We start from the raw sequence: 26,521 nt of genomic DNA, 5'->3' as shown, positions 1-26,521 counted from the left end.
AGCTCCTTCCTCGCATGCTGCTTGAGGTACCAGGAGGGTATCTGGCTCTGGTAGGCTGGGAGGGGACAAGGCCACACTGGAGGCCCCGTGCTGAGGGGAACACATGAGCTGCAGCAAGTGAGAAACATCAGGGTGTGGAGCAGGGGAGCATGGGGACCCACCCTGGAGGAGAGAGGGGTCACTGAGGGGTGCAGTGGAGTGGCGATGTCAGAGAGGAGGGAACAAATGACATTTGTGAAATGAAGGAACTCTTTATACAACTAAGATGAATCCTTGGGAGAACTACTGACTGGTATAAGCATGCAGGGAGTGGGAGGCAAGAGGTGGCCGGGGATCTCAAACAAAGATGCTTGGGGCAGTGGCTCTAAATCCAGGTTCCCAGGGCTGATGCCTTCTCCAATGCTCAGCTGCTCTTTGGCTGGAGAAAATGTTTTCAGGGGGAGTTCCAGCGAGCACCACAGTGAAACACTGTCAAGCGAGGCTCCCCTCCTGGTCTGCTGGTGCAGAGTGGGTGCTGGAGGGTGAGATCTGTCTATGATGAGGTGGCTGGCCAGCAAGGGGTCTGGGAAGAACTGTCTGAGTCTATCCAGTCACCACAGCCCCAGAAAACCTGCTCTGGAGACCCGTGCTTCCCATGCACCCTCTTGTCACCCTGCATCACTCCGTGGTGAAGCTGAGGAATCTCTGGTGCCACAGTGACACCTCCTCCTCTCCCTCCTTCTCACTCAGCACCCGGTAGATCTTGTTTTTCTGGCACTCAAGATGAGACACCTGCAAGGAGAGCCTTAGTTCATAGGACTGCTACTAGTGCCCACTCTTCCCCTGGGGAAAGGGGACCTTCATGATGGACAGCATCACCCAGCAGCTCTGGAGTCTGGGATGATGGGACCACGAGAGGGAAGAAGGGAGAACCAGCTGGGAAGCAGGAGGATGATAGCTCCTCCTCAGAGGCTGGCTAGTCCTCTGTCCTGCTCTAATGTTTTTTGTTTTAGTTGCCACCTAGGAAGTACACAGATGGGGGACATCCTCTCCTGCAGGGATATACAAGGATAATCTGGTGGGTGGAAGGGTCCCCACAGCTCCTCTGTCTCAGAATTAGTGGCTGTCTCTGTTGCCTTACAGCATCTGTGCAGATCCCACTGCTTCAATTACATGTCAGCTGCACTTGGGTCACTTTTTGTCACTCCCCCCAAACACACCCAAGCGTGTCCTACTGGAGGGAAAAGCAAGAGGCCAGTGAGGGGACTGGGAAGGGGGACTATCTGTGGAGGGACCATCCATGGAGGAGAAGGCTGTGCAAAGGGCAGCTCAGGCCGCTTCTCACCTTCCTGTTGAAGACAGTCAGCTGCAGACACTGGTGGCTCTTGAACGCGCAGTAACTGGGGTGCTGAACTCCGTCCGAGTCGCAGATCTGGGGAGAAGGGAATGAAGGCCAGAGAAAGAAGAGGAGAAGGAGGGACGACAGCACCCACTGGGCACCCACCTTGCCTGGGGAGTCTCTGTCTTGAAAGGCAGCGTACTCTGCCTTCAGCCAGAGTGTCACACGAGGGTCCTCACAGCTGTTAGTGGCCATCTGGCTGCACCAGTACTGCATTGTCTGTCCTTGGAAAAACTGCATTCCATGGTGCTCCAGGGAGCTGGTCTGCAAAGGGGTGGGACAAAATGAGCTGTGCATCTTCCTCCCCTTCCCAACCACTCAGCCCAAGCTCCTCTCCAGAGGCTGGCAGGAGATGCAGCCCACTGGGTACCTTGTTGCTTGCAGCCTGGTGCTGGGCTGAGATGTGAGGATTGATGTAGGTGAGGAAGCTGCCTGTATCGCAGCGAACACGGTTCAGGGTTTTCATGTTCTGACACTGTTCCCTCTTCAGCGAGCAGAAGGCGCAGTCAGGACACAGGTCCGTGTGATGCCGCCCGAAGCTGTCACACACCTAGGGTGGATTTAGTGTGGAGGATGGGAAGGGTGGGAAAGGACACTGAGAACATCCCCTTGCCTCCCTGGTCACCCAGGTCAGCTTCTCCCAGGAGGTGGCATCTGAAAGGACAGTGCTGCTGAGCTCTGGCTGCTGGAGCGTCTTGGTCAGCACTGAAGGTAGCCCTGCACACAGTGGGGGTCAAAGATAGACATCAGTATCTTTACCGAATCTCCAAATCCAAAGATACTTCTTTCCATCTCCTTCCAGGCCTGGGTCATTATTGATGACACACAATTTCCCTCCAGCACTGAAAAGCACAGGATCATCACTGCCTCGTTGTTCTGCAGGGCTAAAAGGCTGACAGAGAAAAGGATGGGGAAAAAAAAAATCAGGTCTGTCTCTTGTCACAAGTTGAAAGCTGGAAAAAAACATCAAAAACTGAAAGGGGGGAAAACAACCCCAAAGCATGGGAAAAAGCCCTCACCAAAGAAACCTGGGACATTTGGCCAAACTGCACGGAGGAGCAGGGGTCCCTGCAGACTCTGTACACACTGGTGTAACATGGAGGCTATGGGGGAAAGGGGAGGGGGGTGTGTGCATTTGGGAGCACATGAGAGGGACTGGACAAGGAGCACAGCGTCAAGAACTTTCCCAGGGCCCCTCAGCAGCCGCTGCCTGGTTTTGCCCATCTGACTGCACAGTGAGGAGATGTTTGTTAGAGTTCTGCTGAGTGCACAGGCAACCCCTACGGTTGGGGAGTACATGAATTATTAAGCCTCCCTCCTGCTTGAGCCAATGTATTTGATGGAAAGGGGAAAAAGTTGGTAAAAATGAACTAACTGTTCATCCAGACTGACATGGGAAGCTAAAAGTAGAAAATTTAAGGACAGTAGGTTAAGGGCAATAAGAATATTTTGCATCTCTTAGGACAGTAGAGATCGTAGACATGGTACAGAACTGTTATTAGACAGGGATGGTGTGAATTATCAGCAACAATGCAGAAGAGGTAAAAATGCTCAATAAATATTTGTGTTCTGTGTTTGTAAGCAAAATCAATGGGAAATAAACATACTTTGAACTGGCAGAAAGTAAGAAAAGAGCAGAATTGCTTATGTTAAAGCACTCATAAAATCCACAGGCTCATAAAAACCTGTATGGAGAAGTTTTCCTAATAGCCAAAACTTCTTGGAGACCTTCAGATTGGCCTTAAAAATAAAATAGGGGTGGAGAACCTGGAAGAAGGTTGTGAAGATGAGATTTCCTAAGACCTGGAAAACTTTCACCTGGAGCAAGAAGTTGAAGAAGCTTTACATAGCTGACCAAAGACATGACTGGGTGACCACTCTGTCAATCTGTACATCTGTACCAAGATGGGGATCAGCTGAGAGGTTCTCTTCATCTACAGGTGGAAGAGTAATGATTTTTGGTGACTGGAATTTGGGGTGAGATCCATTCAAACTAGAAATTATCTGCATTCTCCTGACACAAAGGGTATTTAGCACAGAAGCAACTAATGGGGAGGTTTCTTTGCAGCTTGGTGCCTTCAAAAAGATATCCCAAATTCCTCTTAGGAGAAGGCTCTATTGCTCAGCCACACAATCCTATTTTTCTTTCAGGTCCCACTAGGCATGGCTCCACATCCCATGCTGAGCCAGAAGGCTAGGGTGAACAAGCAGAGTAATAAAAAGAGGCCTGAAGGTTAAAAGAGAACAACCTCCCCACCACTGAGCTCTTGCAATTACAGAGTGTGTCAAGAAACCAAGCTGTAAGAAGTGATTAGTGTTCACAGATCCATGGACATGGGAGAGGCACAGGAACCTGCAGATGCTTGTCATTTGCACTGCATTTGGGTGTGAATGAGAATGTGTGTGAAGCATTAGGCCTACCAAGGAAGCTTTGTGCACCTCCTTAGTAGATCCCTGGGCCCTGTCACACTCTGTGGATGAAGAAGCTCACAGCATGTGCTCTGCACTTGGAGGGGGTTGGAAGCAAGTGATTCTGTATCAGAACAGTTCACATTAACCAGCAGCAAATGAGCTTGTGAGAATCTCTGAAGGCATCTCTCTCACTTGGATACTACAAGAGAATCTGGAAAATCTTGGTCACAGAGAATATAATGAGTGCTAGACTTCTTTTAAAGAACTTGCAGTCAACTTGATTTACCACAGTGCAGCAGATGCTACTCTAGCCTGCATCGAGCCAAGCAAAGATGTTCCTCCAACACCCCACCCTGTATTGCACTGAGGACGGGCTGCAAACTCTGTGTATACAGATGTGATCAACTGGCTGTGGTGCTGACCCACAGCACATTAACCACATCCACTGAAAAACCAAGGAGAGATGAAAACCTAGAAATCTATGTACTGCAAGCCTGTGGGGCTCCTTCTGCGCCGTACCACACTGTGACCAACTTGGTCAGAGGTTTGTTGAGGTTTGTCTCAGATCAGAGAGGACAAAAGAATGCTAACCAAGGACAGAGGTGACAGTGAGCAACTCTTTCAGGCAAAGCTAGAAATAATTAAAAGGTGCCAGTAAAAAAAAGAGAAACAAAATCCACTTATTCTGTAGAGAGCACTTCCAGAACCTGTAGGACCCTTGATGTCCACTCCTCCACGCCATGGGTTCACAGGACCCTTTTTTTTTTTTGATGTTTTTGTTTGTTCATTCGTTTGTTTCCTCTGTACAGGTTCAGACCATTTAGGATATCAAGAAGAACAGGAAATTTTAAATTTAGAGCAATAAATCTGTGCTCATCTCACCTGAAAATTTTGTCTAAGGTTCAATTCAACCCTCTTGGCATTTTTCTGTGACCGAAAGCTGGACACTGGTGGCTGGAACTCTATAAACCTTGGGGTCCCTTCTAACCCAGACCATTCTATGATTCTATTATTTATCCACAAATATGTCATTATTGGCTATTGCTATTCCAGTGGCAAGTTGTGATTTGATTGCTTCTTCATCACACCAGGATGATCAAGCCAGTAAAGTGAGAGGCACATTAACAGTCATTAAAAATTATATGAATAGATCTGGTGTTCTCATCACCCTGGTAGAAAAAAAGAAGAAAACTGCCCAGCTTGCTGTACTTTTTTTGAAAAAAAATAGCAAATAAATAACAACCTGAGAGTTAGAAAACAACTGCTAATAAATGGGTTTAACATTGCTTTCTCCAGCACACGTACTGGCATAACAAATGCAGCCCGAACAAGATACAAATAGAGGATTTCAGGCAAATGGGGCAGTAAAAGGATACTCGTCTCCAGCCTTTTCTAAAAAGAGTACTTCCATAAGTAGTTCATAAGGAGCGATAGAACATCTGCTGAGTGTTGATGACCTACTTGTTCAGAACAGATGCAAAGTCAGACGTGGGTAGGAGTCTTTGCTGCACGGCAAACTTTAGATTTATAGACTGTATTCGATGTGACCAGCTCACGGGGATCAGAAAGCCCTGTATCCCTCTGCAACACCTACCGACACTTTGTTGGTGGCCAAGGATGCACATGGATCGTGTCCATAGCGTCTGCTCCCCCCTCCCCAGGAAGCTGAGGTCTGTCATCAGCCAGAAGTTCTCAAGAAATTCTGTTGTGCTCTCTATCACATCCATTTCCTCCTCTATCTCTGCTCTCCATCTCTGCTGCACGGCTTTCGGGCCTCATAGTTGCAAATTTGTGAGTTGATTACCACCTCTAAGCAAGTAGAGATACATCTACAGCGTCCCCAAGTGACAGCGAGCTCCTGAAAGCACCTACAAGATGTCAAGGGAATGGGTCCTACTCTGCTTCACCAGACCCAAGGAAGGGGCTCAGGCTCCTCAGCTGCTTGCAGACACCTGCAGCCCGTTATGCGGTGGTGCTCAGTGCGCCCCTGGGCTACCCCTGGTTCTTCTCCTGGCGATGCCCAGTGCCCCAGCACTGCTCTACGGCATATCCCGCCTTACAGCAGCGCTGGGGCTGTGTGTCCCATCACAGAGGCAGTAGGGGCAAATGGTACAGACCTGGGACAGCACTGCTGGTCTCCTGCACTGATCCACATGCTGCTGGGCTGTCTGTGGATGTGCAGATTATCAGTGGTTTAGGGAAACCGATAGGTCTGTCTAAAGCTTTGTACTTCCACTCATTAATGTCCTAACTGCTGCCCTGGAAAAAGTCTAGCAAGCACTGGAAGGCAATGTTTCAAAGGGAGTGTGGAAAAATACAATTAAAAAGGATCTGTGGTCCAAGATCAGTAACTGCTCAAAGGAAAAAAGAGAGAACTTTGGCTAAAAGCTTGTCTTGCTTTAGCATCTCAAGACATGGAGCAACACACATAAAGCATGCTTCAGCGGTATCTCTCACGAGTGCTGGTTAACAACATCCACCTCTCAACATAATGACAAGGATTTGGGCCATTAATTTTCAGCTGCTGAACCTCCCTGATACTGGCTGGCTCTGTGAGGTGCAGGGAATACCTGAGGCAACAGAAAAGAAGATAAGGAGCAAACAGCAGTCTTCTACCACTTTTTAAACTTTTCAGTTGCTGCAGGAGACTAAAATGACTGAGGAAAAAGACATTCTTAACAGTTTTGGAATGAAAAAGAGACCTTGGCCTGTATGCCAAGAAGACAGGCAGGATGGCTAGGTACTTGATAGAACAATCCCAGCAGACAACTCAACACAGGACCACAAAATGGGGGAAAAACTGTATTTTGTAAGTACTTCTCTCCTGCTGACCAGAAGAATATTACAGGAGATTTTAGCTCTGCCCCTCCTGGGACATGGAACCCCCTACTCTGAAAGCTTCAAAAGCCTGGGAGCATTCACACTTCTAGCCTGGTGGAGAGAAGACCACATGCCTTGTCATGACTTTCATAGCTAGCCAAGCAGAGTAGCAATACAGAGACACTAAGTTGGGCCCTGGCTTTACTGACCAGACAAAAGAGATATGTCTGCATCATCCCCAGATGACAGCTAGTTCCTGAAAGCCTCTGAGAAGTGTCAGGGAAACAGGTCCCATCCTGCACCACCAGACCCAGGGTGAAAAAGAAAAGGAATTGATTGGTGATAATTCAAGGAGAGCGTTTCTTTCTGGGGATAGTATATTTAACAAAGGGCCTGGGTTTAAGATTAAAGCCTCTGGGGATGAAGCGTGTGAGACCAGAACGGTTGTTCGGAGGCGTACAGCAGGAGGAGGAGAGTGCAGCTGCTGGCAGGACTCGACTCAGCATTGCTGGGGAATCTCGGCTCATGTGAATCGTGAGCAAATACCAAGAGGATGGGGTCTGTATCCAGGACAGCCGTGATGCTGAGAGGGGTGTAGGGGTCACAGCAGACAAACAACGCGACAGCGGGAAACCCTGGGAAAAAGGGCAAAGGCAATTCTTGTGTGCAAACAGAAGAGCAGGGAAGGGAAGGGAGGTTGACCTCCTTCTGCACACTCAGCTGCTGAAACCCATCGCTGAATGGTGCAACAGAGACGGAGCTTGTGGAGGTTTTAAAGGGACACTAAAAATTGCCACAGAACGCCGGAGTTGCACAGGCTTTACAATGTAAGGGCTACACCGCTCTTTTTAGCTCGTTGCAAAACTGACTCATGGTATACAGGTAACTTGGAGGAAAGGAAGTACTGGGAAATAAATAGCAGTCTAATTGCGGAGCAGAAAGCACAATAAGGACTAAAATGTGAAAATAAAAGTGCAATAAGAGACATTTCCCCCACTCAGTAATGATTCATCCTTAGTAGAAAGACCACAAAAGCCTGCTGCAAATTCTCCACTGTGCTTTTCTCTGAAGGGCACGGCTAGCTTCCTCAGGTACCACGACATTTGGTGGGGCTACCACAGCAGCTGCCACCAGTGGGGTTGAGTGAGAAGGGCTGGATGCCCCGCTGGACACAAACACAGCGTTGGGTACCCGTCACAACTGTCTTAACACCCGGTGTTAAGACAGGCCTGTGCACACCTAGCACCGCTCCTCTCGCTGGAATGGAAATGCCTCACAGCATTTTGCCCCCTTTTTAGGTCACGCTTTGAAGTCCCTTCGAGAGGAGGCAGGATGTGGTGAACCCCAAAGCTGACAGCCGTAGTCTATCTCGCCTTCCTACCCTGCCTGGCGCTTAAGCTTTGCTTAGCATGATTGATGGGGCTCGGCTGCCGGGTTACCGGCACGCAGTCAGCATTAGTGTCTCTCAGAAGCCGCAGCAGAATGGCGAGTGACATCTGCAATCACAGCAGTCCCTCAATAATCCCAATAAAGCCAAATCAGAGCAAGGCTCAGCTTCAGAGGCAGGGAAAATGAACACATCCTCAAAGAAATATAATTTTACCTCAGAGAACATAACACAGGGAAAATTTGCTGGGCAGTAAAAGCCTCCTACAGTATTAGGAAGGAGGGTGACATAAGTTACAGCCTTGCAAGAGAATATTTACAGCTTTAACAAGATGATGCAACACATTTTTACACGCAGAAGTGGGATCTCTGGTTCAGCTGTTGTTCTGTATAGTGTTTTTAATAGAAACAACAGATGTGCACTCATGTGTGTGCTCTTGTGTGCTTACAGGAATACCACCAGCCAGCAACAGGGCGAAAACAAAATGACTTCTCCATGAAAACCACATCTAGGCAGCATTTTCTCTTTTGTTTTTGGCAAGCAAAATAATCAGCATTTCAGTCAAAGAAAATGGCCCTCAGCCACAAAGTACTAAAGAGCCAAAACCATAAGACCTTTTGCAGGTCTCTTCTGCTTGGGCTCACCCTTACCAGCTGCCTGGGCACAGGGGTGGTCAGACAGGAAGACCTCAAGATGTTTGACAAGCTCCTAAAGCATCTCTGGGCCAGAGGAACTAAGAAGGGTGTGTAAAAGGCTTGTGGCAACCTGGACTGTTGCAGGGCCCTGTGTGGAACTGGCATGCTGCTGCTTTCAGTGCCAGAAAGGGGAACCAGAAACCCCTTAGAAAGAGCAATGCACAGATCCAGAGTGCAGAGAGGTGCAGAGCAAGGCACTGTGCTCCTGCCTCTTTCCTAGCCCACGGCTGCTTTTGCTCTACCTGGGTGCAGATGGGGCACCCCTTGGAGCTCTCCTCAGCTCAGATTTTAAAGAAACCTCTGCTTCACATGGCACACCAAGAGGCACGGAGCATGGTAAGGCACGTTTACTCCAGTGTCCTGGGACCAGAGTTAGCAAATAAGCTGTTCCTGCTTGCCATCCGAACCCTGGGAGACCTGAGCTGGGAGGAGTATGAGTGCAGAGGCGACTGCACATTGCAGGTGGTCACAGTGAGGGAATACATGTGCATGGGATAAAAACCTGCTCACAGTTAAGGCCCAGCCTAAATGTGCTTTGCTCAGGACACATGGACAGTTACATTGTCAGGTGCCTGCAGTGATGGGTCACTCTGTGCCTGGAGCAGGGGGCATCTGAGGGGCTCCTTCGGTACCCTCCTTGCTCCAGGAAGCCTGTCTGTGCTCACCAGCTGCTTGGGGCAGAGGCAAATGTGGTGGGGCTCTTAGCTGTCATGTGAGGACAGCTCCACACAGGTGGAATGTGGTACCCTGCCGAAAATGGAGATGGGTCTTTCCTCACCTGCCACGAGGCACTGCTTCCTGCATCCCATCCTCTGTGCTCTCTGGCTCTAAATTGGTGCCAAGGTCAGGAGAAGAGCCCTCGGTATCCATGGAAGCATCCAAGGCGAGGGCCACGTGGATCAGCTGCCAGGCGCTGTTCTTCAGGCGTTGTTCCCGGGTTTGCTCTTCACTGGGAGGGGATCCCAGTTCGGGAGGCAATGAGGTAGGGACAGTCTGGACCTGCGGGGTCAGTGTGAGCACGGGCAGCCTTTTGTCATGCAGGGGTTGTGGCAACCCTGGCGTGCCCATGGCTGTGGCCATGTCCATGTCATGGAGAAGCTTCTTTGGCAGTGGTTCCTGCTTTGACAGAGCATAGGCATACTTCAGCAGGGCGTACACATTGGTGTGCACCAGGTCATCAGTGGCCGAGTCAGAAACCTGCACTGGAGCTGGGGAGAGAGAGGCACATGGGAGGGCTGAGGAAACCTTTCTGAGGCCAGACAGAAAGCTGCCGGCTGGGGGAAGAGTAGCTGTGAGAGATCAGCAGGCACATGAAGGTGCCCAGCACAGCTTGGTGCATCCGTACCTTCTTCTGTAGGGGAGCTTTCACCCTCTGCCCAGGACCCCACTGCATCGGGTTGCTCCGTCGGGAGGAGCTGGTTTTGAAGAGACGAATTCAGACATGGGATTCTCTGAGCAGAGGAGAGAGAGAGAGAAAGACAAGTCCCACGGCATTGTCTCCCCTTCCTCCCCACCCCTTCCATCTCCCAGAGACAGTCCCTCCCACCTTGTCCCAAATCCCGCTCCCCACCTTGACGTAGAACTGGCGTTTAAAGCAGCGGTACTGGGCAAAATGGCAGAACGTCTCAAACCACGGTTCCTCCGGGAACTCAGAGCAAACCGGCCCTGGAGATGGGTGACAGAGACATGTGGGATGGAGTATGCCACAGGTGTAGACATCTTTCCCCTTGGCCTGAACACAACAAGAGGCAGGGACCTCTGGGATGGCTGTTCTCAGAGCAGCTTGTGGTTGAAGGGGAAGCCAAAACTGTCTGACCCTCTGAGTGGAGATCTCAGCCTGGTGCTCCTACAGCTTCCTATCCAAGGTACCACACGCACTTTCCCTCCAAACCACCCAGGGTTTCAGTTCATCCTTCTGCCCTTTTTCACATGGTTATCTTCCCTTTCACAGAGACCCAAACCTTCACTTCCCAGGATCTGATAAGGTCTTTTGCTATTAGTCCTTGAAGGATTTAAAAAATAAAAGGCAAGAAGTGATGTGATGGGTTGAAAAGATGACCAAACTGGACCTGAGAACACCAGAGGACACAACATCTTCAGGATAAAATAGTTTGACAGTGATTCCAGCCACACAGGTGATGGACGAAAGGCCACAGGGGCAAGATGCTGCTGGCAAAGCCCTTGCCTGTAGAAACATGCACTGCCAATAGTACTGGTTCAAAAGCTGCAGCTCTTCCTACAGTGATCACAGCATAGCTGAGGCCATGCAGGAGAGCTGGGACATTTCGGGAGGCAGGTAATTTTGTGCTCCTTCTGCTCCATAGACCAGCTAGCACAGCCAGCCCTTTGCACTCACTGGACAGGTCAAATGCTGCCTGAGACAGAGGAGATTAGCAGTGGAATTGCACTGCTCTTCTGCCTATTGCTTGTACATCACCTTTTACACTGCATACATTTCTTCTCTCTGGTGCTGAACACATGGATTCAATGGCAAAAGTAGAATTTGAGGTATCCACCAGCCCAGAATAATGCCCAACCTGTAGGGAACTGCCAGACCCCCATGTTGTCCTTTGGTGATGCCCTGTGAAGCCCTTACAAGATGTGGGGGGGACAGACACAGCCAGTGCTGTAGACTAGGAGCTGCAGTGTTTTACTCCACCCCACAGTCACTACTTGCAAAGAAGCATTGCTGCTTTTGGGGAGGGGAGGAAGCCCAACCCTTTGCTAACCCCCAGCATTAGCCTGGCTCTCCTGGACCAGGACTACATCACTAGCAGCACATACCGGGCAGGCTTGGCATATTGCACCTTGTGTTCCTGTCACAAACTGTTCCTCTGATCATAGAATCAATATCCTGAGTTGGAAGGGACCCATAAGGATCATCAAGTCCAACTCCTGGCTCCACACAGAACCAACCAAGTCAGAGCACGTGACTGAAAGCATCATCCAGATGCTTCTTGAACTCGGTCAAGCTCGGTGCTGTGACCACTTCCCTGGGCAGCCTGTGCCAGTGCCCAGCCACTCTCTCAGTGAAGAACCTCTTCCTAATATCCAACCTAAACCTCCCCCGTCGCAGCTTCATGCCGTTCCCTTGGGCTCTATCTCTGGTCACCAAAGAGAGGAGATCAGCACCTGCCCCTTTGCTCCCCCTCATCAGGAAGCCATAGACCACAATGAGGTCTCCTCTCAGTCTCCTTTTCTCCAGGCTGAACAAATCAAGGGACATCAGTCTCTCCACTTAAGACTTCAACTCCAGACCCTTCCCCATCCTCACTGTCCTCCTCTGGACACTCTCCAATAATGTTGTGCCCCTCTTGTACTCGGTGCCCAAAACTTCACCCACTACTCGAGGTGAGGCTGCACCAGTGCAGCGTTGAGTGGGACAGTCACCTCCCTGGCCCAGCTGGCCGTGCCGTGCTTGATGCACCCCAGGGTACCGTTGGCCCTCCTGGCTGCCTGGGCACACTGCTGGGTCACGTTTAACTCGCTGCTGACCAAGACCCCCAAATGCCTCTCAGCATGGCTGATCTCCAGTGTCTGATCCCCCAGTCTGTCTGTGCAGTCAGGGTTGCCCCTTCCCAGGTGCAGAATCTGGCACTCGCCCTTGTTAAACTTCGTGCTGTTGGTGACTGTCCAGCTCTCCAATCTGTCCAAGACTCTGCAACACCTCTCCACCCTCAACAGAGTCAACAGCTCCTTCCATTTTGGTGTCATCTGCAAATTCATTTAAGACACCCTCTAGTCATGTGTACGAGTCATTTATGAAAATGTTAAAAAGAACTGAACTTAAAATGGAGCCCTGGGGAACCCCACTAGTCACTGATGATATAGAAACTTTCCATTGTGGGGTGGGGGGGGGGAGAAGAAAAGTACATTTTCATTTCTCATCTGGGAAATGATAAAGCAACTTGACACATGAAGTTTCCTATGGGTTCTCTTTGCCTATCTCTTGATTTTCAACATGGTTCAGCTCTCCCACAGCCTGTTGAACATTGATGACATGGCTTGATGAGCAGCCTGCCTCCTTTAGCACTGATTCCATCTCCTCTTTTCTCTCAGCTCATCTCCCCTGTGGAAACACTTGTCTGTCTTTGAACCCTCTGACCTTGTTGCCAAGGGGAGCCCTTCCTAGCACCAGCTTCTTAGTTTAATCAATATGATCTTTTGCTTTTTTCCTCTGTGCCTTCTGCCCATGTGTTTGCTGCAGGGTGTCAGGAAGCTGAGTGTCAGGAAGCCACCCCCCCCCTTGTGCTATGTGGCCAACTCCACCTGCAGGAGCTCCCAGCATGGGGAGGGCAATTAATTAACAATTGCATCATCATGAAAAGATATTTGCATGCACTCATCGTTATCAAGTATCAGTATCGTACAACATCCATTCTGACCCCCAACAACTGGGTTGAAAGGTTACGTGCAGGCTTCCCCTGTTTAAAACACAAGGGAACTGCTTTCCTTAGCACCACACCTCGAGAGACACGACTGATGCTCACTCATTTAGACAGGTGCTAAACTAGTCCCAAAACTGGAAGAAACAGAACACAGAGGGGTATAAAGTCTGCCACATGGGTCTGTTGAGATGGAGAAGAGGAAGATAAACAGGGCATCCTGCAAAATTGTCCCATCTCCTGTCAGTCCCAGATGCTCCTGCTCTTGGCAGCGGAGACTCCAAAGGCAGGAGCAGTGGGAGAGTGGCTGGATGAGCCCAGCAGCAGTGCGGGGGTGCTGGACATCACCGGGAGAGGAACCAGGGATAGCCCCCGAGTGCACCTAGCACCATGGCATCATGGATTGCAGGTGCCCACAAACAACTGAGGAGCCCAGAACCCATCCCCGGGTCTGGTGATGCAGGGTGGGACCCATTCCCCTGAAACAGCTGCAGAAACAAGCAAGAAATAGTTGCCCTCAAGCTGCAGTCCAAATAAGCAGAGTTGGCTGATCATTCAGTTCATTGACGTTTATAGCTAAATATAAAGACATATTTTTTTATGAGAAAATTGTTCCTATTTTTTTTCCTCTGAAGAAAAATACAACAGAAGTAGTCCCAAGTTTTTCAGCTGCACAGATATAATTATGCCACTTAAATTCTCTGATGCAGGGGTGCAGGGAAAGTATGACTGCAGAGATTTAAAGGGTGCTGTTGCTATGGCGCTTTCTGAACTGGGATGTTTCTTGGCTCCTGAAATGTTAAACACTTAAAAAAGCAGCTTATCAGCTCAAGCTTTCTTAAAGGCCCATGAGAGCCCACGAGCCAAGCTTCTGCATTAAACCCTAGATCAAGCTGGAAGGAGCCAGTCAGGATGTAAGATGAACTGTTGGGAAGAGCTGATGAGCTTCAACAAACTTCAGAAAACTGTAACCAGTTTTTTACCCCTGCCACCCCACCAACAGAAGTGTGGAAAAACTGAAAAACTCAGCAAAGGGCCACCGAAGTGGCCATGGCTTTCATTTCACAACCAATGAGGAGAGGTTGGGGCAGCTGTGCTTGTTCAGCTGGGTGAAGAGGAGGTGGGGATGTGAGTTAACAGCAGCCACATGGACCCAAAGGAAAGCTACAGGATACTACAGTTAAACACTTGATGGTGCCAGACAACATAAGAGGGAAAAACCACAGATTCCTGCTTGGGAGGTTAGGAATGGCCATTGGGAAAACTTCCCCTCCACACACACCTCCAGGAAAGCAGTGCAGCACTGGCAGGGGTGCCCAGAGAGGCCACAAACCCAAACTGCCTTGCACAAATTCAGGGTGCTCTAGTGCTGGAAGTGTCCTGCTCCAAGCCAAACTGTGCGCTAGAAATCCTAAAATGACCCATCCCATCAGCATTCCTGTAAACCTGTAGCATTTTAAGGCAAAGAAACAGCTGTCCCTTCTCTGGCTGGTGCAAAGTCCACCTCTGCCACAGGATGCGTGCTGATGCCCCTACCTTTGGGGACACGGCCATGGTTCTCATCCTCGTCCAGCTGCAAGATGGGAGGGCTGTTGCAGCCATATATCTGGCGCAGCAGGCAGGCCACTTCTGCCTTCCAGGGAGGGTTCACATTGTCAAAGAAGAGCCTGTACTCTCTGTCTGACAGGGGGCTGCCTGGAACTGTAGGCACCGGTCGTGCAACGGAGGACATGAGCAAGGTCAGCAGCCCTGGGGGAGAAGGCAAATAGCATTCAATCCTCCGTAATGGTGGCAAGCGGTGGGTGGAAACAAAGAGTAGCTGGCAGGGCTGCCTGCTCCTGTCTGCTGGTGCAGAGCGGAGTGCCGGGACCTGAGGTCCCCCCACAACCCCTTGCTGGCAGGGACCTGGGAGAACCAGGAGCTCTGGGGGAAAAGAGGGAAAAGAATGGAAAAGAGAAGGAGATGGGGGAAGAGAAAAAGTAAAAAAAAAATACAAACCCCAAAGAGAAAAAGGAAAAGAAAGAAAAAGAAATAAGAAAAAAAAACCAGAAAAGAAAAAAGAGAAAAAAGTTAAAGTTAGGGTTTTTTTGTGAGTTTGGTTTGGCTTGAGGGGAGGTGTTACGATTTGTTTCCCATAAGGGCCCCAGCCTCACTCGCCCGGTGCCTCCGCAGGCCCGTGTAACGGCACCGGCTCTGCGCCCACCCTGTGAGCTGCCAGGGCCCAAGCCCCTCCATGGGAACATCTTCCCGTTCCTTCCCTCCCCGCCTTTGCTTTCGCTGAGCCCCTCCTCCGGCCCCGCCCCCAGTACCCTCCCCAGACCCAGCTGTGGCCGCCTGGGACGCTCCTGCAGAGACCCTCCAGCGACCGTTAGCCCCGGTGGGGTGGCTCTGTCAGGGACGGAGGGCAGGAGTGCGGGGCTGTCAGGAGCAGGAGCTTCTGTCCTGCCCCCAGCCCTGCTCTTGGACTCTGAGGTGGCCAGAGGAGGATGGGTAGGGGCTGGATGGGGTCACTCACCCAGCAAGCCGGGCAGCCGCAGCATGATTGCCCCAGGGACGCGGAGCGCTCCTGCCCGGCGTGGGGCCTCTGGCAGCCGCAGAGCGAGGAGGGAATAACGGTAGCGCTTGGTAGGGGGAGCAGCAGGGAGCTCGTACCTGCGGGCTCTGAGGGGACACCGGCTGCCCACCAAGTCGGAGGACCAAGACCACGGGAACAAGGCGAGCAGGAGGAGTGGGAGCCAACTTGGGAGCTTCCCCCCTCTGCTCGGGGACACGATGGTGGCTGCCAACAGCCTGCCACAGCCTTTGAGTGCCGCTTTCTGAGCCCGTAACAAGCCACAGAAGCACCAGCTGGTCTTCCTCTGCCTCTGGCACAGGTGCCCTGAGCGCTGCTCTCCGGAGCGCTGCTCCACCTTCCCCAGCAAAAGGCAGGACTGGTGCCGCTGTAAGAGGCTTTGGGGCCACCGGTGCTTCCCTCTTCTGATGTGAGAGGCAAAGACAAGACCATAACCATCGCAGGCAAGCAGCTGTCAGGGTGGTTGGAAAGAAAAACGCTTGGCACAGCAGTTCCAAGGACTGCATCCATAAGCAGAATTTGGGTTGGCATAGAGGCTTTGTGTACCCACTGCATTGCCTCCCAGCCTCAGCCTGGCTGTGAAATGACACCCTTGCGGAACCGGAGAGGAGCTGCAGGCAAAGCAGACAAAGTTTTTGACAGCGTAGCAGGATGTTGATGAAGATGATGCTTCTGTCACAGATCCCCGGAGATTTGAGCAGCTCTGCCAGATGTCATGGCTGCAAAGAGTGCTGCAGATGTGATTGCTGACACTACCCTGAGCATCTCTACCGGCTGTCAAGGTGCACGCTCAAATCACCGCAGCCGGGCAGTCTATTACAAAGGTGTATGGCTACAGCGCATGGCTCTGCCATCCCTTGCAAGAGACAAGCTCTCAGATGGCTTGTTGGAAGGCAATGCTTCTGAGGAGCTCGAGGCCTGACCATTCAACAACAGCATTGAATTTTAGGATGCTGTTGCAGCTTCTTACAAACACGGTGTGCAGGAGATGTTTTCCAGCTAGCTCTTGCCACTCATGTTAACACAGGCAACACTGCTGCAGCTTACAAATTTTCGCCAGTTCCTGAATCACTATATCATCTAGTCACTAGTCTTCCAATATGTCGTGAGACATACTGCTTATTAGCTGATTTTAGTCAACTCAGGGCCTTCAGCTCCCCAACTCTGCTAATCCCCTCTTCTCCTCAGTGACAGCAGGGCCCGGGCTGAGTTCTGTTACACTGACTTGAGCAGCTTCCCAGGGCAACTCAGTGCTGACCTCAGTGCCAGGAAAGCACAGCAACGTGGCGTGTTGCACAGTGTTCTTAATGTCTGACAGGTCCTGGCTACACGAGCCAGCAAGAGATTTATTGTTTGTGAAAACTGGAAAAATGAATGAATGGACCAGAGTCCTCGGGTGTATGCTGAGAACTCAAACACAAGACAGAAAATGAAGGGAGCTGTGAAAGAAATCATCCTTGGTTGATGCACAAGTATCAGTGCCTGTGGGGAGCTGCTGTGTATTTGGAGAGAAGGCAGTTAGTGATGTGAGGACAGGTAGGCTTCTTAGCACATCACAGGCACTGTGGCATGTACTGGATTTGGTTCCAGTCGTCAGGGAACTCTTACAGCCCACAAGTGCATTCAGAAGCCAGCTAGTCTGCGGCGTGCACTTGCCAGAGACTGCGAGTGCAGGAAGCACTGCTGTCCTCTTCAGCTTTCTTTGTACCAGCCGGCTATGGGGTGCTTCTGTTTAAAGTTTCTGCAAAAAAAAGGTGTCGTCTTTGGAGGAGGGATGGGGACAAGACAGGAGGAACAGTAGTTTGGACAGGAGGCATCAACGTTGCAAGCTGGGGATGTCTGCTTCCTGCTGTAGTGTCAAGCAATTGCGAGTGTCCGTAGTGCGCAGCGCGGGGGTGATGTTAATTCCGATATTTTCTGATTTTGAGATATTTTGAGAGATTTCGCAATATTTCCTGTGCCACCAATGACGGGTTACAAGCTGTATAATTCATGCACTGAAGCAGATTTGCAACCTTATTTTCAAAGCCACCACAAAATGGCACGTCCCACGGATGCTGTTCCTGCACCAGCCTGAGCTCGGTGGACTGGTGTACGCAGCTGTAACCCCCAAGCCTACAGCATGCCTGACACCAGCAGTAGGTACATGTAACAGTGGGTTAACAACTCACTGTTGTTACCACAAGCAGAGCTGCATTTTCCATGTTGCTATCCCATCACAGTGTCGATTCTGAGCTTTGGAAGAGCCGGTCTTGTTTGTGAAGGGCCACCCTTCAGCATACAAGCTCCTCGTTGTCTTCAATACCTCAGTTACTTCCCACTATTTTATGGTCTGCATGTTTCACCACAAACACAGCCACGTACCTGGAATGTCTGAAAAACCTCTGAAAATCCCAGGACCGTGGCTCACAGACCCTTCTTCCTCTGCTGCAAGTGTTATATTGCTGCTTCCTTCATCAGGCTGATAGAAAACATCCCATGATCAAGAGGAGTCCCCAAAAATATAATCGTCTTGGACATGACATAGTGTTCCAGTCCCCCGAACCTTTGTTTCTTTTTTGTTTTGTGGCAATACACGGTGTGTGGTGCACAACCCTCAGGCCAGGACAGCTGAGGGCCATGACTACTGGTGGCAAATACAGGTAAATGAGGCCGGCCTCACTGTAGCAGCAAGTTGTCACGCTAGGCCCTGGCTCTGCCGCGCAAGGGACCGACAAGGAAAGGGTGACAGCAGACCCAGGTCACCAAGATGCATAGAATGGTTCCCCAACATGCACACCAGCCTAATCTGCTTAAAAAAAAAAAAGAAAAGACAAAAATAGCACACCCAGGCACCCTTAAATGAAGGAGAAGGAACGATGGCTAATGTGTGCTAGACTGCATCAGCTCTCTGAGGTCAATTGGTGGGGACGAGCGGGAGGGAAGTAAGTCTGATCACCTCAAGAAACTCTTGAGAATGGAGGCTACAAAGGTCAGGTCTGAATTCCAGGCTCAGTGCCTTATCAAGGAGCATCCCTAGAAAGCATGTCTCTTAATTTGAAATGTAAACAGAGGTGATAGAAAAATGCTTCCAAAACTGCCTGTTGGGGGGAGGAAGTGATTTCAGAAAGGAAATTCTGGTAAAAATATATAAATCTGTCTTGTCATGTTAGCTGGGGTGAAAAACCAGAATACTGCTACAGCCATAATGGTGCCATTAACCTCAGTATGCTTTATACATCACCATGGTGCTAGAAAATAAACACTAGGCTCTTTGTTTGTGGACCAAGCCGTGAGCAATTCTGCTTGTGCAGCTGTTAGGGCAGACTAGGGAAGGGCCCAGCAGAGCCCCTGAGACACACCAGGTTATGTACTGCTTCCAGAGCATCAAAGGGAAGGGAAAAATGTGATGCCTTCACTTAGTGGCACTGTGAATGGGTAGAGAAGCCCATCACAGTTCTACACTCTCCCCTTCATGGATGACAACATACAACAATGACTCCAGCTCTCCTTGAGGTCCCCTGCCTTTCCTTGCCCACGGGACTCACTTCCTTGCTAGATCCCACTTCCCAGGGCATTTGGTCTTACTCTGGTCTCAGCAACCAGCAATGATCTGTCAGCTCCCAGGAACTTGGGCTTGCATGGGTACCTGCACTGGCTGCAGCTCTGTTGGTGATACAGCTGGGTCTCACTTGAGGGCGAAGCAGCTTCACGTAAGAGCACGTTTTCTCTGTTCACATGAGGAGTCAGACAGCAGAGAAGAGCCACACTGATAAAGCAGTGCTGGCACCTACAACACTGCCCATTGTATGTCTGATGTCCCTTGTCTATGCCCCTGTGCACTGGCGCTACCAGTGACCATAAAGTCACAAGAGAAAACAGCTTCAGAGCCAGAGTTCATCTGTCTGCCCACAGATCAATCGTCCTGGTGGGGAAATTGGGGAATCCTAGAATCATCATGGTTGGAAAAGACCTTCAAGATCATCCAGTCCAACCGTCAGCGCTACACCACCGTAACCTCTAAAACGTCTCAAGGAGAGGTGTAAGATGGGAACAGTGTTAGTCTGAGATGTGGGAGAACAAAGCTGCTGGCTGAGACAGCAATCCCTACCCCAGTGCCGACGGGACATGGATTTAGATGTCTTCCAGTGCTGCATCTGGAAGATACAGAGCTGCATCTCAGGAATGTGCCTGGGCTACTAAGATCAGCTGCCAGCCGGTACTAACAGAGGAGTGGACAGCCTGGAAGCCATCAGAGCCATTGCACAGCAGCCACATAAAGTCTTCCGTTTCCGCTCTAGGTGTTCCGTGGAGCAGAAACTACTTCAAGATCCCAAGGCTGAACACTTTTCATCCTGGCAGCTATGGCCCCATGGGAAGGGACACGGATACTGGCCCACTGGCTGGGTGATATGTCCTAGGGAGCCTGCTTTGGCAGGGGGGTTGGACCCGATGATCTCTTGAGGTCCCTTCCAACCCCTACGATTCTGTGATTCTATGATTCTATGATCCCAGTGTCCACAGACACGGCGTTAGAGGGCGTGCTGATTTGAACAAATTGAATTACTGACTTTAATCACAGGCTGAATAACCTCCCTTCTGCTGTTGTGCTTTACTTTGGTAGGTTTACTGATATCCTGATAAATATAGACTTTACATTAAAGCTGGCACTTAATTTATCTTGGTGCATATGTTAATCTATTCACGTTTATACAGGCAGCGTACGGGTATGACACACATTAATTCAGATGCTTAATTTACATTTTATTTTGTAAGGAAATAGTTAATGAAGCATTTTTTTACTTGCAATTTAGAAAACAGAATATTTAATTGATTGCAAAACCAGCATTTAAAAATGGATTCTTGAATTAATAATACAACCTAAAATAGAGTGGGTTCATAACGGCGAGGTTCAATGGACTGTTCTAGTCCTTTTAGGCAGGCTGGTTTAGTACACAAACAACTTGACCTAAGCCTGAAGGTATCCCTAATGGGAGCAGGGGCTTGGACTGCAGAGCTCCAGAGTGGTGTCTTCCCACCTAAATCTTTCCATGGTAACTAAATGAGTTCTTCCCATGAATGGATCCTTCAGGCTTTTGGAATGAGGAAATCTCATGGTCTCACATTTATTTTTTTCCTTGCTTGTTGTCGGTATGTAAAAAATAATTCCAGCCTTTTCTCCTCCCAGCCTGGTTTCAGCTTTGAAGGAGTTATTTCTTCAATGGCAGCGACCTAAACCACTGAAATTAAATTGTTTATCTGTAAAACACGACTGAAGTGGGTAACTTGCTGAGCACTTTTTCATATTAGGCTTTAGGAGCTTTGGTTTGCCTGTTCTTAAGAATTGGGAAGAAATGTCTTTTTTTAAACGAAGACTTACATTTCTTTTATGTATTCAGAAGAAGAAACATAAATTAGCATAGATTAATCAAGGTGTTTGACTATTTTTATAAATGAAATGCGTTTTATTTGATAAAAACAACTATGTTTCTTCTGATACTGCAACTACTAGACAAGAGAGTTGGAGAAACTTCCTTCGTTTGTTTTTGGAAAGAAAAATGGGACATTTCATTTCCCTCTATCAATCTTTAACTCTTCAAATGCTGCAGTCTCCCTTGCTTACTGCCGCTGCCTGAGAGCAGCCAGGGATCGCACGGCCCCCAGGTGTTGGTGCAGCTTGTCCTCCTGGTCCACGTGGCAGGGAAAAGGTAGAGCCACCACTGATTACACAAAGGACAATGATTCAGAAACTCCCCAACCAGCCAGGTCTGCTCCATTGCAGGGACCTTTGGTCTAAACTCACTCAGAAATTTGGATAATCAGACTATGTTAAATGATGTACCAACCAACGCACCAGGAGAAACAGAACATCAGCGTTCCTGTCACCAGCTTGCACAAGACAGTTCACCATGGTTGGGTTGTGGTCTGGGCTCAGTCACCACAACGTCCTGCTGTGCTTCAGCTAAAATTTCACCTAGCCAAGTGAGTGAGTAGGTAGCCTTTGTGCCCCTCCTTTCTGGGACTTGGCAGACGTTCCACCTGTTCAGAGGGGAGCGATCCCGATGTCATTGGTAGCTACCACTTCCCAACAATGTGTGTATCTGCATTTCTGTGATGAGCAACATCTGTTGGGAAATAGGTAACTATCAGGCATAAGCCTTGGCATAACAAGCTCAACGTAAATGGGTGAATTTGCCAAAACCTTGGGCCACAAGCTGTGAACTTTGACCGAGGTATGTTGAGCTTTTGTTGGAACTTTTGCCTGGTTAACTAAAAGAATGCTCCAGAGCTGATTCAGGCTGGAAGATAAGGAAGCTACATCAGCAGAAGTGGCAGTCATAGAGATAAGAGAAGAAGTGACCTGGCTAGAGACAAGGAAGGGACCCAGCGAGGAACAGGAAGACCCCAGACCCTAATATTGCTACAGGTCTGAACTGTCACATGAGGGGAGGGGAACTTTGAGTTTAAGGGTATAATTGTGCAGGGGTTTCTTCATTCAGGGTCCCTCTGCAGAGGCACCTGACTGAGCTGTCATGGCCACTGTACTTCTCCAATAAACTATCTCATGAGACTTCAAATCTGGGACTCTGCTGTGGGAAACCAAGGGCGAAGACACTTCCTTAACACAACCTGTGAGGACCTGGTCTTATTTTCAGCCAGTATAATCAAGTTGGCTTTGGGGAATGTTTATCTTCTCTGCTGCCAACTTGAGCTCTCTGGACTGATTTGGCCAGCATTTGAATGAAGCCTTACAATCTTCACCTTTCACGTGGAGCCAGGCAACTGCAGCTTCTTATCCTAGCTTGCTCTGCTACAGATCATCTCGCAACCCAGCATATATGGGTAGGTTTAGGATTTAGGGCTGTCAGCAGCCCTGCTTTGAAGTGTAAGCTGGAGCAGATGGCTGCCACAGGTATCTTCCAATCAGCGTTTCCAATTCTAATATATATAATATATATATTATATATATGCAGTAATTGTCTCAGAAGAAGTCATCCCTGATAACCTAAGTGAATGCCACCAAAATACACTGTACAACTCGGCCTCAAATACTCTGCTTCAGCACAGAAGGCTTACTCCACTTTCTCAACACACACTAACAGACTGCCCACCACACGGCTCTTGAGTGTGTGGTTAGGTAAACAAAACCTTATCAGTGCTTAATTAAGGCTGACTGTTGCTGAGCTATGGGGCTGGTTCAATGGCTTGCGGTGTTTGGAACGGATGAGGAAGGTGGTTCCACTGTTGGAAGGTGATGGCCGTAGCTAGGACAGTTTGTGTTTCATCACACAGCAGACGTGGTGGCAGTGGAGCTTGAGGGACAGGGGTTTGCTGAGCATGTCTGCTCGCTAGAGAGGGATATACTTTCCTAAACGGCCTCATTAACCGGGCTTGTCCAGCTACCTAGCAATGATGTCCACAGCTGGGGCAATCACACCTGGACAAGATAATCCACTTGTCACTTGTGTGCATAACCAACTGTTATTAATAAATGAACTTTAAGAGGCAGGCAGAAGTCTTCCCTCTTGTCATGTTGTAGAGCTACAGCTTCCTGAAACTCAGACTTGACTTTACTCGTCAGCTAGGTTATTTCCACTCACTCTAAAAGGGCAATTTCTCCAGCTCCATTTTAGAAAGTGTTTATGTTGCACTGACAGCTGTTCCAGGAAATCTGCAAGCTAGTCAGTTCTTTAAAGGAGTTCATGATTACTTTAACTTAGTGTATCCCCTTTTTATGCACTTCAATTCCAGGTGAAATAAACTTTTCAGATCCTGCTACCACTACAGTGACACAGGTAACTATTAATAAAGTGATCTATTAAAAAAAAAAGAGTAGTAATTTTTTACTGACCTTTTTTTGCTACTTCCAGTCAAACTGATTTTATTTCTTTCTCCTGAATTTCTTGCTTGTTTTAAAGAGAAGCAATTTGCTGTTCCAGTATTTCACACCTGGACTGCTACAGCAGCCTTCTTGACATTGTTAAGGACCAGCACATAGCTGTCTCTTTTCCAGCCTTTTAGGCTTTCCCTAGCAGCCCAGAACCTGACAGCAGACCACAGACACCTTCGGGTGGCTTTCACAGGATGACAAACACCATTTACTGAAGACTGCTGATCAAAAAAGCGTTTGCCCCAATAGATGCTATTTAAATTCCTCCTTACTGCTTGCCTAGGAAGTACATCATCCCCATATGACAACAGCCCCAACACAGAATAAATATTTACAGAACACTTCCCCCTCCTCTCATTACAAACAATTCTGCTATCTGCAGTTGGTAATGGACATGTGCCATGTTCAATTATATCAAAAACAAAAGGCATTCTAAAAAAAGCTGCTTATGTTTCTAGCCTTGTCACTTAGAGGCTTTGTTCCCACTGGCTTCATTTCTGGACTTTGTAATTTCCAGCTTCTATTGATTTGATGATTCCACCCCCAGTGATTAAATATTGCAGAGTTACTGCCTTTATCCCTCTCTTCCAAGGTTAGTTTTAAATGTCCTTTCATTTGACAGTTCAAAATTCTCAGATTTCATCTGCGTTTTTGTTTAAATTCCCTCTTCCTGCAACTCCCCTTCAGAGTGTTCCCTCAGCTGCTGCGTGTCCCCTGAGTGCTCCGTGCTGATGGTCGAAGGGCCCCTTCATCGAACAGAAGCAGGACTGGGGTATCGAGGTGGATGACACCAAGCTGAGTGGTGTGGTCGACACCCTAGAAGGAAAGGAAGCCATCCAGAGGGATCTTGACAGGCTGGAAAGATGGGCCCGGGGGAACCTAATGAGGTTCAACACTGCCAAGTGTAAGGTGTTGCACTTGGGCTGGAAGAATCCCAGACATGATACAGACTGGGAGAAGAGCTCCTTGAGAGTAGCCCTGCTGAGAAGGACTTGGGGATTCTGGTGGATGAGAAACTTAACATGAGCCAGCAGTGTGCTCTTGCAGCTCGTAAGGCCAATGGTATCCTGGGCTCCATCAGAAGAGGGGTGGCCAGCAGGGACAGGGAGGTGGTTGTCCCTCTCTACTCTGCCCTTGTGAGGCCCCATCTGGGGTCCTGTGTCCAGATCTGGGGCCCCCAATACAAGAAGGATGTGGAACTGTTGGAGAGGGTTCAGAGGAGGGCCACAAGGATGATCACAGGGCTGGAGCACCTGCCCTACAAAGAGAGGCTGAGGGAGCTGGGCTTGTTCAGCCTGGAGAAGAGAAGGCTGTGGGGGGACCTCATTGCAGCCTTCCAGTACCTGAAGGGAGCTTATAAGGAGGAGGGGATTCAACTTTTTAAAAGAGCAGATAATGGCAGGACAAGGGGGAATGGCCTAAAGCTAAAGGAGGGAAGGTTTAGATTAGATATTAGGGGGAAGTTTTTTACAGAGATAGTGATGAGGTGCTGGAACAGGCTGCCCAGAGAGGTAGTGGATGCCCTGTCCCTGGAAGTGTTCAAGGCCAGGTTGGATGGGGCCCTGGGCAGCCTTGTGTAGATCCAGGCCTGGAGGTTGGTGTCCCTGCCTGTGGCAGGGGGGTTGGAGCTCTATGATCCTTGGGGTCCCTTCCAACCCAGACCATTCTATGATTCTGTGATTATGATTCACACCTATCACCACCCACTCCTCTGGCACTGAATCAGAAGCCGGTCTAGGTGTTGCTCATTGGTCTTTTATATGGAAAGACCTCAGGATGTTCCAGTTCTGTGTCTCAAGAAGCACATTAGAAACCCCGTGCCCAGGCTTGAGCCTGAGAACAGGAGCACTCGGGTCTACTCCCCCCACCCACAGCACCCTTTGCCGACTGCAGAAGACCCAAGACTTTTGCTTCTCAAACCAGAGCTCCACTGAATAGTGACTCCTGTGCAGTAAGCAGCTCCTGGCTGGTTTGGTGCACAGCACTTCCCTGCCTGCTCACACTGCTTTCACACTGCACCACATGCACTTACAAACCACTTACCCTTCAGCAGCAGTAGCTTTGTTACAGGGCCACCACTTCAAACACCTTTCTTCGTAGCCCAGAGTTCCGAGGAAGCTCCCTGCTAATGGTAGCTGTTACGTCCATTGTCCCATCCCATCAAAACCAAACCACTGAGAGGAGCGTTTGCATCCTCCATCACCCTTGCACTTTGCTCAAAGCCCATTTGCAAGCTCAGATCACATCCTGCACTCAAACAAAAGACTTCACACCACTGTGGTGGGCTGACTCTGTCTGGACGCCAGGTTCCCACCAAAGCCGCTCTATCACTCCCCTCAGCTGGACAAGGGGAGAGAAAGTATAACAAAAGGCTTGTGGATCGAGATAAGAACAGGGAGAGACCATACAGCAATTGCTGTCATGGGCAAAACAGACTCAACTTAGGAAAATTAATTTAATTTATTACCAATGAAATCAAGAGTTGAGCAATGAGAAATAAACCCAAATTTTAAAACAGCTCCCCCCACCCCTCCCTTCCTCCTGGGCTCAACTTCACTCCCAATTGCTCTACCTCCTCCCTTCCAGCAGTGCAGGAAGACAGGGAATGTGGGTTGCAGTCAGTTCATCACACATGTTCTCTGCTGCTCCGTCCTCCTCAGCGGGAGGACTCCTCCTACTCTTCCGTGCTCCAGTGTGGGGTCTGTCCCATTGGAGACAGTCTTCCACCAACTTCTCCACTGCAAGTCCTTCCCACAGGCTGCAGTTCTTCATGGGTCCCTTCCATGGGGTGCAGACCTTCAGGCCCAGACTGCTCCAGTGTGGGTCCCCCACGGAGTCAGAAGTCCTGCCAGCAAACCTGCTGCAGCCTGGGCTCCTCTATCCATAGGCTGCAGGTCCTGCCAGGAGCCAGCTCCTGTGCGGGCTCCCCATGGGGTCACAGCACCCTTTGGGCATCCACCTGCTCCAGTGTGGGGTCCTCCATGGGCTATGGGTGGATGTCA

The 26,521-nt window shown here is 49.5% G+C and overlaps 1 protein-coding gene across 1 annotated transcript; it reads right to left on the bottom strand.

The window, feature by feature from the left end:
- Positions 1 to 657: 657 nt before the first annotated feature.
- On the bottom strand, positions 658 to 25,667 carry ACRBP (acrosin binding protein; the record flags this gene model as incomplete). The annotated part of the gene is made up of 11 exons (XM_084273433.1): positions 658 to 771; positions 1,325 to 1,411; positions 1,484 to 1,642; positions 1,749 to 1,928; positions 2,138 to 2,270; positions 9,471 to 9,900; positions 10,038 to 10,143; positions 10,239 to 10,357; positions 14,614 to 14,826; positions 15,593 to 15,738; positions 25,588 to 25,667. 11 exons carry the CDS (start codon positions 25,665 to 25,667, stop codon positions 658 to 660), a joined length of 1,767 nt encoding a protein of 588 aa, XP_084129559.1.
- Positions 25,668 to 26,521: the final 854 nt, after the last annotated feature.

Source organism: Gallinula chloropus (assembly GCF_964237585.1).
Source record: "Gallinula chloropus genome assembly, chromosome: 1".
Taxonomy (NCBI): domain Eukaryota; kingdom Metazoa; phylum Chordata; class Aves; order Gruiformes; family Rallidae; genus Gallinula; species Gallinula chloropus.
The sequence above is the reverse complement of the archived record's forward strand: the minus strand, read 5'-3'. Positions and strand labels throughout refer to the sequence as shown.